This window comes from Eleginops maclovinus, chromosome 18, assembly GCF_036324505.1.
Source record: "Eleginops maclovinus isolate JMC-PN-2008 ecotype Puerto Natales chromosome 18, JC_Emac_rtc_rv5, whole genome shotgun sequence".
NCBI lineage: Eukaryota > Metazoa > Chordata > Actinopteri > Perciformes > Eleginopidae > Eleginops > Eleginops maclovinus.
In genome coordinates this window covers 4,593,021-4,606,170 of record NC_086366.1, presented here as the reverse complement: position 1 = coordinate 4,606,170, position 13,150 = coordinate 4,593,021, and the positions used below count along the sequence as shown (strand labels likewise).

General features: G+C 41.7%; 1 protein-coding gene across 3 annotated transcripts in view; it reads left to right on the top strand.

Moving 5' to 3' along the window:
* The window catches only part of mecom (MDS1 and EVI1 complex locus), a 153,602-nt gene that overhangs the window by 114,623 nt on the left and 25,829 nt on the right, over positions 1 to 13,150 (top strand). For 2 of the 3 annotated variants that reach the window (XM_063907699.1, XM_063907698.1), the window contains one exon: positions 11,647 to 11,781. In XM_063907699.1, the coding sequence (XP_063763769.1) occupies positions 11,647 to 11,781 (135 nt within the window). Of the gene's footprint in view, positions 1 to 9,527; positions 10,185 to 11,646; positions 11,782 to 13,150 lie in introns of those variants that run through there. The other variant, XM_063907700.1, reaches the window with a different exon arrangement.

Here is a 13,150-nt window from a genome sequence, read left to right as displayed (position 1 = left end):
ATATCAGGACAGAAGAAAGACTAACCATCATCCGTTTCAGACTAAAAACCCACCGTGTCTCCTCCACCTGGGCCATAAAACCGTCCAGTAGAAAGAGTGATTTAAACCTAAAACAAAATAACAAATTGAAAGGTTTTAGCTCATTTGAAACTAATGCACCAGCACTTACTATGGTTTGGCTAATTTGAAGTGAACATTTCTTGCTGTTCTGAGCTTTCATTTTCACGATTTATTGCACATATTATATCGGACGCTTTGGAAAAAAATGAAATGTAGTGTAAAGTAAAAGAGGAAGAAGATAAATGGAGGAGAGAGAGTAGAACAAATAGGATAAACAAAGAAGAAAAGAGGAAATGGAAGAGGAAAGGAAGAGAGAGGGTTTGTTCCGGGCACCCAGGGTTACAGTGGGTGAGGCTTACTCTCCCAGTGCTTTTTTTTCTGCACAGGGTTTGGAGTTGGCAGCCGTGGTGCGGGTTAACAGGATCGGAATGCTTCTTCAGGGGCAGTGTAATCAGCAACCAACTTCCTCTGATTGAGAAAGCGTAGGCCTCGCTCTCCGCCTCTTTTGTTTCGGACTGAGCTGCGCTGACAGCACGGAGGAAGCAGCCGTCCGACGGTCGGGGGGAGATGTTGTATAAACACCGTGTCCGAGGAGGGGAGAGAAGGAGAAAGAAACTGACAAACTTCGGGGTGACTAATGTGTCTGCGTGACGATGCTATCTGTGCGCGTCGATGCACCCACTTGTTTGCAGAGGTGGAAGAAGTGCTCTGATCATGATCTAAAACGTTGACTTTAAATAAGTGTATTATGAGGTTAATATTTGACTTTACACCACTGCTCGTTTGTGTGTCTTGTGCACCCACATCTCCAGAGTGAGGGATTCTCCAGCCAGTCATCTCCATCTGCCAGCCTCAGACTTTTGTCTTTGTTAAATGTTGTGTGACAATGAGATTTTCCAAAGTGCCATCTAGATAAAGAAGTGGATTGAGAGAGAGAGAGAGAGAGAGGGAGAGAGAGAGGGAGGTGGAGTCGGGAGGTGGGGAGCGATAAGATGGTCTGGTCATAGTCCAGCAGCCCTTCATCATCGCTGCAGCCCCAGATATATCTCCTCTCTTTCTCGGAAGCATTCACACACCTTCATCACTTTGTCTCTCGCATTCACACGCACGCACGCACACACACACACACACACACACACACACACACACACACACACGCAGGCACACACACACACGGCTCTATCCCATCAGTGCAGCTTTAGATCCTCAATCGATCCTCGCAGCACCCCAGCAGACACCTGCAGGTGATTGATCCCCAAATCAGTCCCTCACAACCCCGGTGCCGTAAAAACCATAACAACCCATCATAAAAGCTGATTTATCTTCAACCGGCCCCGGGGCCTCACAGTTAGAATATTAACCCAAAAGTGTATGACACCACGATGATTGGTTTGGAATTGAATAAACCTTGGGAGTATTGACGCACACGTCTGATGGTTCATATCAAGTCTGATGGCTGAAATGTGCCACGTGAGAGTGCCGTATCTCAGGATGTAGAGATTTACAGGCAGACATGGAGAACTTTAGCATCTCTTCTAGTTTTAAGAGACCTTTATGCACCAATATTTTTCATTTATTACACGGCTAAGTTCAATACTTGATTGTGATTGGTCAGTTTGGACATATCAGAGGTCGTGGATCAAGGGACTTTGTGCAGTCATATCAATCCGCAGAAAGAAGTCCAGTCAATTTAACGTCAGCCTTGAAAACACTTGGAATACTTTTTGAATATACATTTTTATATTGTTGTTATTTTGGATGTTGGTCTAATTGAATTCAGCGCACAATTCTTTGCTGTTTACATAATCTTTTTACATTTTTAGTGGAATTTTTATACCATATTTTTGCCATTTTGTTATTCAGATGGTATCAAAAAAACATAAATATTTGGAAAATATTCTTACATCTGTTTCTCCCAGCTGTAGAATCCAAAACTATAGAAGTATGAGGAATTATAGAAGGATAAATAGACAAAAGACATCTAAAACAAATACCATATTGTACAATTCCTCATATAGTTGTTCCATATTTTAGTTGTTTGTCTTGTTGTTGACTGTTTGCGTGCGTCCGTGCATCCCTCCATGTGTTCCTGCAGGAAATTGTGCCCAAGCCACATTTTAATGAGAGCGTTGGTCTGAATACCAGCAGCCTGGTGCACTGCAGAGTGTGCCCTGTACTCAGCAGTGCAACAAGCTCCCGGGTTAAATATAATCCCAGCCTAACTCGGGGGCCTCTTTGATGCTACTGAAAGCCAGTGAAGCCTTTAATGGGAGCCACTCCGTGTCCCCGTGTTATGTGTGAGCTGCTCAGCTTTCCTTCATTTTCAGGCTGTTGGAACTGATTTGTTGTTTTCCGACTTAATTTGGACTTTAATCATGCCCACAGATGACCTGGGCTGGGTAACACACTCCACTGTGTGTGTGTGTGTGTGTGTGTGTGTGTGTGTGTGTGTGTGTGTGTGTGTGTGTGTGTGTGTGTGTGTGTGTGTGTGTGTGTGTGTGTGTGTGTGTGTGTGTGTGTGTGTGTGTGTGTGTGTGTGTGTGTGTGTGTGTGTGTGTGTGTGTGTGTGTGTGTGTGTGGTGGGGTGTGTGTGTGTGTGGTGGGGGTGGTGGGGGCTCCTATGTGCCCTACAGACAGACTGGAAACGCTTCCACAATCTGCTTGCGCTTTGCACTCACTCAAGTACATTCTCTCACTTTCTCACATTGCAGTTTTGACCACTTGTAAATTTGGGATATGAAATACCCATTAGTTCCACTTGTCATGTTCCTCTATGTTTTCTTCTCCTCTGTTCAACAATATAAGCCTTTCTCTTTGCTTTGGAAAAGAAGGGGAAACACTCCATCTCCCTCCTCATTGGATAAAGGGACTTTTAAAAGAGGGTCATTGCTCAGTTTGAAAAATATGAACTGGTTTTAAGTCGTCTTTTTTGAGTTTCATTCCATTGGAGATGTAACACAAATATTGTTAGAGCCAATTTTTGTGAAAAGATCAAATAATATTGTGACTTCTGTAGTCAAGGGAATTTAAAAAGACTACATGGCACCATCATTAAAGAGACACAGATAAGGGCTTGTCTAAAAGATGCATTTGAGACACCGTTTTTAACCGATAAATGATAAAACATAGAAGAATAAAAAATGATCAAAGTTTGTTTGTTGCATTTTATTTGAGTTTTTCCACTTTTGTTTTGATTTGTTTGACTTGTAAAGGTCTTGTTATTGGCCACAAAACATTGAGCCATCATTAGAAGTCATCACAAGTGTAAGTAAATCTAATAAATTGAAAGATAACGCGTTATAAATGTGTCTTTAAAAGGCTTAATATGTATTATGTTCCTCCAATCAGCCTCTTTACAGCTCTAATACATGTGATCATCCTTTAATAATATGTGCTATTAGCTTAAGGATCCAGTTTCCTCATGTCGTGGCTTTACGATGTGTATCTGTCACGGCAGACTCTGCTCCTGTCACACTGAGCGAGTGTAGCGTCTGTCTGATATCCGGCCACCATTAAAATATTAGCCTTCCAATTGGACGCGGTATATGAAAAGCAGATTGTGGCGGTGGCACTTTAAACGAGAGAGGAGAGCTCAATAAAGGTAATGAATGTGTGACACTCCAACATCTGAAGTGCCGTGTTCAGTTGCACAGCCCTTTACCTCTCGTACATAAAAAGCTCTTTTAAAGATGATATCTATGAGCGTTTTAGAGCCGATTTGTTCACCCTGCGGCGACCAGCAACATGCTCTAATTACCTCCCTCCCCTTGCCCTCCCCTCTGCAGTGGGATGTTTAAGTTTCCAGTCTGTCCCGTGCGTATAGGAGCTGTGTGCCCGCTGAATTTATGCTTGGAAAACCTGACCTTTGACTCATGTGCAGCTTTATCGCACCCTGAAGCCCACATACAGTGTGGCCCTGTGTGCCGAGGCTCTGCGGAGGAAGTGTCTGTGATTACCTACGGCCTGTTCTACTTTCTGTACATCACTACCCCCCCTCACCCCTCGTCCTCCTCTCAAAGCTTCCTAAACTTGCTGCAGCCACGTTCCAGCTTGCATTAAACCAATTATGTTTAATTTACCTTTTCAATCACACATATTATCCACTTTTCTTACATAAAAAGTCTTCATAGTGTCCAGATAATTGTCCTGTCCTACACGTTTTGCTTGTCAGTGGTTGGTTTACATTTATTCCCTTTTAATATCCATGGTGGTGATATGTATGTACTTATTTGCCCTGCATTGACACTATTTAATCCGGTTTTACTTCTTCTGCATCATCGCAGATTAGTATTTTGCTGGGATTCTGTTAATTTAATGTTTCAATGTAAGCAATTAGCAAATTCTGTTTTTAGTCTTATGTGTCTGCAGCTTTGCTTAGCAGATGCATTTTAATGATGAAAAAAAAACCCTGCAAGCAGATCAGATCATTTATTTCTCCTCACTATCAGGCATCATATCCCATAATGCTCTGCCTTTTTTTTTTTTTCACAGTATTCACACTCTATGAAAACTGGTGGGAACAATGTGTCTGCTCTTGCGGACACACACATCCTAACAACCCGCTATTCTAAAAGAAAACTGTTATTGTAAGACGGGATGAAGGGTATGTTGATATAGACGTACCTCCCTGTCACTGCGAGGATCCGTCAGACAGGAAGAGACGGTGCCAAAACAAAATGAGCGGGTGCTAATTCAGCAAACACGCCGGGCCTGTTCCTCCCCGGCCGCAGAATTTGTCAAGAAATCATCCCTCTTTTCTTTCTCTCCCTCTCCGCCGGAATGCCTGGCTAACCCCCCGGCAAATGAAAATAATCCAAAGTAATTAGAAGTGAGCTGGTCTGGTCCTGAGAGCCCCCGGGCGGCCGGGTAAACATGGCGGAGGGGCCAGTGGAGAGGGGAGGTGGAGGGGGTGGGGGGGGCTCTGACCTTGTCCACATAAAGCAGTGATTTATGAAGTGCAGGCCACAGCAGCAGGGCTTCTGTCTTCTCCCGCAGAACCAAATTACTGAGGTGGAGATTAACACGCCGCTCACAACGGGCCTACTTCCAGACCCGAGGAAATTTTTCTATTTACATTTTCTCCTTTCATTTCCTCTGCTCTGTTTTAATGCTAATTGGCCTCTATATGGACACTATCCTTCAATATAAGCACTAATCTAGCCTCATGATGGATGTGTTAATTAAAGAGAAAGTTGTGCAAACTGTAGGCTAACCGTCCGCTTGAGCTCTAAATGAGTTTACCACTTGATTGAATCGCCCGCACATTTAAAATAAAATGCACAGGGGGGTAAACAGAGTCATGACGGAGGCTTAATGCAGCTTTTCGCCCGGTGTCAATGGGAGGTCTCGCCGTGAATGGTAGAACTATTTAATGTGGATTTGGCTGCGATATTTTCTTTCTCTCTCCTCTCTCTCTCTCTCTTTTTCTCTTTCCGCTCTCCTGGAGGATGTGCTGGAATGCACCACACAGGCCTACACACTGTTTCCATGTGGCCCCTCGACTGCAACAGCGAGGCTCCGCAGCTCTGGAGTCAGTTTGCAACCCACTCGGGAATCCCCCTCTTCTGCAGCCTGTCCCATCTGATCTCACCCGGCTCTGGATGGAGCAACAAAATACAAATCACTCAGAAAATAAAATGCTTGAATGTTATTCAAAGCATGACAGGTCAATGTTAGCCCATGAAGCTCAGATCAAGTAAATGTGAAGCTATTTGAGGATCTCCACATTCAAGCGTGCCTATTTAATGAAGATTGTTCCTTTGATTTATTCATACTTTGATTATTGTGTGTCTGATTTGGGGAGGAAAGTGTATCTACAACCTACAACACTTTTTTTTTGGTTAGAGAAAAACAGGTGATTAAGTCAGCGTTTCCCAAACTGTGGCACAGGGACTTCCAACGGTCCTTATGGGGTTTCCTGGATGTCCCCAAGAGGAACACTTAGGTATATGTTGTACTCAGTGGTGGATTCTAAAAGGGTACATTTACTGCAGTGCTTCCACTTTGACTTACTTGTTCTTGTATATATATATATACATCTACTACATATTGGAGGAAAATATTGTACTTTTCTTTCCTCTACATTTAATTTAAAGCCAGTTACTAGCTGCTGTGTACATATAAAAAACATATAGTATAGGATATGATGTGGAAATGTACTTCTAATCTATACCAGTATTAAAAAAGTAGCTTGAACTGGCTTTGACAATCTTCACACTTAAACCTAATGACATGTATTTGTGATTAAAAGGAGAATAATAGCATCTTAAAATAGCGTGAAAAAAGCCATACTGCATGGTAGTAGATACTTATAGTACACTTGCTGATCCTAAGATACATTTTCATATCTTTTACTAGTCGTTTTGTATTTGAAGACCATAGTATTTCTACTTTCACTTAAGTCAAAGATCTGACTCCCGTAAGAAGAGTCCACTACAGATAAAGGTGATTGTTTTTATTATAATCCTCACCTTTACATCGTTTGTGTGACATCCTGACTATAAACTACATCATAACCTGGGGGTAAATACAAATACATGAAAAATGATAGAAACGACTCTGGAATCTATCTTTTCTCCAACTTGACTTCACAGATCTTTATTTGAAGCATTAAGAAAAATCCAAATATGAGAAAAAAAGATATTGCTAAAAAGTTATTCAAAGCATAACAGGCCAATGTTAGCCCATGAAGCTCAGATCAAGTCAAATATGAAGCTATTTGATCATGTAAAAAAATCTCCACATTCATGTATGAATTGCTTTTTGCGTGACTGAACTCCTAAAACAAACAAGAAAGCCGCAAGCCAAATAAGCACGAGCCCATTTAAGCAATTGAACCTCCTTTCAAGAATTTCACAGCACTTTAAAGCCTCAGCACTAAACATGCTGTACGTTTTAAGAGTCTCTTAAATAAGTATGAAATGCTGTGTGGCATGATATAGTCGGAACTAACACACCCTGAAGCCTGGAGCATGTGTTTGCTTTGTAATTTGTTGATAAACAGCTTTTCCACACCGCTATTTAGTGGCTATGTCAAAACCATTATGACAAAGGCATGGCATAATTCAGATAAAACACATCTATTTCATCTGGGAACAGTGCTTATGGCGGAATAAATATAAATTAGAGCTATACGCCTGGCAGATCATGCTCGGGGTTTATTAACAAATGTACAAGCGTTTTAAATTCACCCCTATCGCTCTTTTCATATATTCAGAGGCTTTATAGCCGCTCGTTCAGGTGATTATATATTCAGCTGAATCTTTCATGTCCCATATAGCAATTTGACGCCTTAATGTAGATGTGTTGTGCTGCAATTCAGAAAGAAATAACCCCCATCTTATAATAAGTCAGGAAGCTGAGCACACTGTTATAAACTGCGGTGCTTTGAGGGAAATTTACGGCTTAAAAATAAAGACCAACACGTGATCCATAAGGGAACGGTTTTTTTCGCACTCTGGGAGTCAATTTACACATCCAAAAAAATGTGAGACGACTTAAACTTCCACAAAAGCACATTCTGATTACATCTCTGCGGTTAAAAATGTAAAATATGCAACATATGATGCCGTAAATAAGATAAGGTTTACTTTATTGATCCCAAATGTTGATGTTGTTCGTTACAGCAGCTTGTCAAAATAAGGCACATCATTTGAAAAAGGAAAAAAAATACACAAATATAAAATAAATCGGAACTAAAAAGTGAAATATATACAAGTACAAATCAGTAGACTATCTGACCATTAAACACAACGAAGTGAACATTATAGCCAACACAATTTAAAAAGTAGGATTTTATTCATATAAAATGTGCAGAAATTTATCATTTTAGCCTCAATTTAGAGTTTTAGTGTTAACTCTGCACATTTAAACGTGAAACTAGTCAAGATTTAGATTTAAAAAACTTTAAATTACGACAAAAAGACTTAAAATGATGTTAATGTGAAAACTATCCTTTCAGAAAAGTTGAGTTCAGGTGAGCACGCCATCTCCTGACAGTGGGGAGAAGTACAACATGTATTCCTGTAGTTATATACTGATGGGGGTCCTTTACCCCCGGTGATACCCCACTAAAAACCAGTGTGTTTATCCTCCCTTTTCTCACACATTTCCTCCTTTTCTCTCACACAACAGCCCCCTTCTCTATCAGGATCCTCCATCAGACCCGGAGCAATCACTTTCCCAGATTACTTGTATTTAATACACAATGCATCATAAAACAAATCCCTCATCCTGACAGGAAGAAAATAGAACAGCTCATTCGACTTGAGCTTTCCCAATTTATGGCTAAATTAAAAAGGCTTCCAACAATGGACAAGTCCAGGAGAGGCAGGAAATCAATGAGCACGCGGACCGGGGTCTCTGCTCGGTTCTCAAGGAGCGCGAGACGATGGGAATCGGTGGCGGGGTCCTGGCTTATTTACACATGATTTTTCCTGTCCTTCCTGCATATTTTGCTCAGCGATTTCGTAAAACAATAGGCATTATCTGGGATGCAAGGTCAATGTCACAGTGCGAGGCATTATCCATCATGATCTGCTCTCATCAGCCGGAGCCCTGTCCGCTTTATGAGCTGCTAATACACCCACCAGTGACAATCTGTACTATTCTATACCACTGTCCGTTTATTCACATTATTGGGATCAGATTTAGACTTTTACATCTGCATTGAACGGTAAAAAAAAAATGAAAGCAATGCAGCTTTTTGTTGTTGTTTGAGCTTGTCGTAAAGCAGGTGCACAGAGGCCAGAAAAGTAAATACTGAATAGAATATATTATTTTTATTTCGACATTGATTCGGGTATTTAGTTAATAATCTGTTTTATTTTACTCAATTCTTTCTAAATGTTTTCTCACATTTTAATAAATATTTCATAAAAACTCGATTCCATGTTTCTCTTCTTCCTTTTTAATCATTCATAGTTTTTTTTGTGTGTCTGCGGTTTTTAGGAGGAAAATGCAAAAGCCTAACAACCTATAGCATTTTATTTAAGTCAGAGAAAAGCAGGTGATTAGGTCAGTGTTTCCCAAATGGTGGCACAGGGACTTCCAATGGTCCTTATGGAGTTTCCTGCGGTCCCCAAGAGGAACACTTAAGTATATGTTACTCCCGTAAAGCGAGCACAATTAGAGAATAAGGTGACTGTTTTACTATAACCCTCACTTTTGTTATTATCATTGGTGCGATTTTATCACAATCTGGAGGTAAAAAAAGGGAAAAGATAGAAAAAGCTGGTCTCTGTTCAGGTTAATAATGTCATAAAATGCTCCATGAAGTGTTGTGAAAAAGTTTGGGAACACGTGGATAATAGCACGTGCTTTGATGCTTCTGTTGGTTCATTAAAGTGTGCTGCCTGTGTGTGCACTGAAGCCCCATCCCGACCTCTCCCTGACCCCGCTCACCCTCTCCAACCCCGGGCCCCTGTCACTTTAAAATGTACTGCGGAGAGGAGCCGCTTCCGACCCGGGGACAAGAGGCGAAGACAGTCCGGTGTTTAGAGTCGCTTCTGGACGCGCTGGATCCGAGAGAGAAAGAGTATAGGGGGCGATGCTTGAATCCACCAACCCCCCCTCCCCTCTTTGAATCTCTCTGCTATCATTTAGACGACACATCCCGACTGGCTGAGGAGGGGGGAAGAGAGAAATGAAAAGTTGAATGGCTACTCGAGGACACCTGGGTGCGTCAGGACAGGAGGGGTGACAAGAGAGAAGCGCACACTGAGAAAAAACTTTGGAGCAAGTTGATGTTCCGGAGGTGATTTAGCCGCTCCGATCCGCGGTGTCTGCAGGACAGCGAGAGGAGCTTTACCGGAGACACTATAGAGAGAGAGCGCGGATTTACTCCACGGCGTCTGAGGGACAGTCGCACCCGGAGAGAAGTGCTCGTCCCGCGGCTTGGAGACCAGAGAAACACCGCTGACTGGAAGACAACAAAAACACGCTTTTTTTTTTTGGTTGCTTTTTTACAGCGCTACAAATCTGGAGGTCGCACAACAGCTAAGACAATTCGTAGTTGTTTTAATTTATCGGTGTTTTTGTTCTTGAATCGGAGTTTTGTTTTTTTTAGTCTCGCTTTTCGCACCGCAGTTATTTTCCCAAGAGGTTTAAACTAAAGAGTTTCAACGGTAAGCAGACTTTACCAAAAAAAAAACCTAAGTATTATGACTCGATTTGCATTGAAAGCTAAATATAAAAACTACTTTTCTTGCTTATTTTGTGGTAAGTTTGACGGTTAAATGAGTGAAATGCTGCAGCGTGTTTTTGCATGATGAATGGGCAGATCCAGTGTGACTGCAGACAAAGGGCTTTATGGAAGCTAAATATTTATTCAGTGCAGGTTATACAAAAGCAGAAAGGCACATTTGGGACCATGATATTCCGTGTTTCATCCCAACAATCGGCTTCGTAATTCTTATCTCTCGCGGCTTCCTGCAATTGATTTGTTCCCTGTAAAGTTTACAGCTGCTGTGTAATAAATATTAACACATTAAAACAACATTATATCCTTTAGAATTCGTTGAGAGAAATGCTGTGGAAATGTTTCGTAAACGATAGAAGTGCAGCGAGCTGATGATTTGCAAAAATAATCCAGTTCGTTGTGTTTATTGTTGTTTTGCTCTTTAGATGCTTTATGAGTGTTGGTGTTTTGTTGGAGAGAAATGCAATGGTTTTATTCGTTTATTTCTAGTATTATTATATATTTCTGTTGTAATTAAACATCCTTTTTATAATATTAAACCCTTTATACTCTATAGGGTTTTTTTTCGATTCAGCTACATTTTCAGAAACGAATTTAAACGTTAACATTTATCCACAATAATAAAACAGCATATTTTTAAAATCCTTTTTATTAACAAGACTGAATTTAAATTCGTTGCTTCACATATTTTAGTCGTGCTTTATTTATTTTTGTATGTATTTTCCTAATAAGTATTTGATTTACAGGCTTTTCTTATGGGATTTACAGTTTTCTAAATATGTACTGATTTATCATTCCTGGAAAACATTAATATAATTGACATAATTTTATTACTGCAATTTAAACGACATAATTCCTTTAAAGCATAACAAATATCACATATATTTATTACATTTTACTCAGTTTTATTGCATTTATTGTTGGTATTTTGTGATCATTTAAAAAAAGAATTGCTTTCAAATAAAAATCCTAATTTTACACATTTTTTAGATGATAGACTTTGCCTTTGCTTTTACTGAACTCAAAGTGTGTGTGTGTGTGTGTGTGTGTGTGTGTGTGTGTGTGTGTGTATATACATGTGTGTGTGTGTGTGTGTGTGTGTGTGTGTGTGTGTGTGTGTGTGTGTGTGTGTATGCGTCTATACATGTGTGTGTGTGTGTGTGTGTGTGTGTGTGTGTGTGTGTGTGTGTGTGTGTGTATGCGTCTATACATCTGTATGTGTCTGTATGTGTGTGTGTGTTGCACCACAGAGCAGCTCCTAACATTTAACAAGTCTTATTTCTCTATGGGAGGTATGTGGTTAGTCAGTGTTTGGAAACAGTAACCTGGACTGATACTGATCAAAGTCTGATCTCTCCCCCCCTCATCTTCCCCCTCTCCCCCTGCAGATCTTGGATGGGTCAGGCCATGTAAAATTCTGCATTGATGCCAGCAAGCCAGATATCGGGAGCTGGCTGAAGCACATCCAGTTTGCCCCTGCGGCCAAGCAACACAACTTGACCGCGTGCCAGATAGATGATCAGGTACGTGGAGACACAACCCCCCACAAAAAAACAAGATGAACATGATCTGAAGGAGAAAGAGAAGCATGTGGATGACTTGATGTCAAACTCCCACATGGTGTCTGAATCTATTGAGAGTCATTCAGATGCTTTATTTTCCATTGGTTGTCCTGTCTGGGTGTGTTTAAAGGTGTTATTGAGATCTAAGTGAGATAGTCCCACAAGCGGCTGGCCCACCCTGCCTTCTGTTCACACACACACACGGCTCTCCCCCACGCTGCACCGCAGAGACTCCTCACTATCTGCGTGTGTTTTCTTTCTGTAATTGTGCTCAGGCTTCTGCCGTGCGAGGACCACAGGGCAGGATCAGAGGCTGCCCGCCGACATGATAGTTCCACACACTTCCCGGTCACGCTTGTGATATAAACTCTTAGATATGCCAGGAATGTCGCAGTCCCTTTTTTTTTGTTGCTGCTGCTCACCTGGCTGCTACAGAGAGGTGTACACATGGGGGCCTGTTCACATCGGTAATCCCACGGCCAGACGCCTCCTCTACACAAGAACAAGGCTTCAGACAAGAGGCTAAACTTTACTTGACATGTGTATGGAGCATACCATAGCATGACCCCAGATAAAAACACATAATCTAGGCAGCGTGCTTGTCATCGCTTCTCACTGGAGGTCCACGTAGGTGACTTGTTGAGGGTTCAGTCAAAAGTACATGACAGTAGTAGTAAATAAAAATCCATGTCATCAAGGAAGAACATACTCATAAATAAAAGCTGGATTTGACCCTTAAATCATTTGGAAATGCTCAAAGTGAAAGCTCTTCCTCCACACCTGTATGTCATTCTTCCTGTAAAGTGAAGAGTGGATAGCCCACGCTCTTTTCATGAACTGAAGTGGAAATGTGGAAGGAAGAAGGGAAGCTTTCCAGCAGCACTTACCCACTCTCTTTTAAAAAGAGACAAACGGGCAGAGCTCTGCTGCTCGGCCCTCTCCGCGAGGTGTGACTCGCTGTCAACACGGCGGTTCTGCTCGGGTGGCGTTGTAAGGCTCCGACAGGTCACGGACATGGCTGTGATGAGGTGATTGTTAAGTATTACACAGTGTCACAACACGGCACAATGCGCCGTCTTTAAGCCTTCCGGCCGACAGAGGTGTTTTTGAAAACACACTGTAGCCGTCCACAATGCCTGTCTGTACGTTTGAAATGAAAAGACTGAAAGGGTGGTGGGGGGGTGGGGTGGTCCTGTAGAGCCACTGTCAGTTTTTGATTGTGTGTGTGTGTGTGTGTGTGTGTGTGTGTGTGTGTGTGTGAGAGGGTGCTTACAGGGCCTTTTATATGCATTGACTTGAAACTGTGCACACACCTGTAACTGTATTTGTT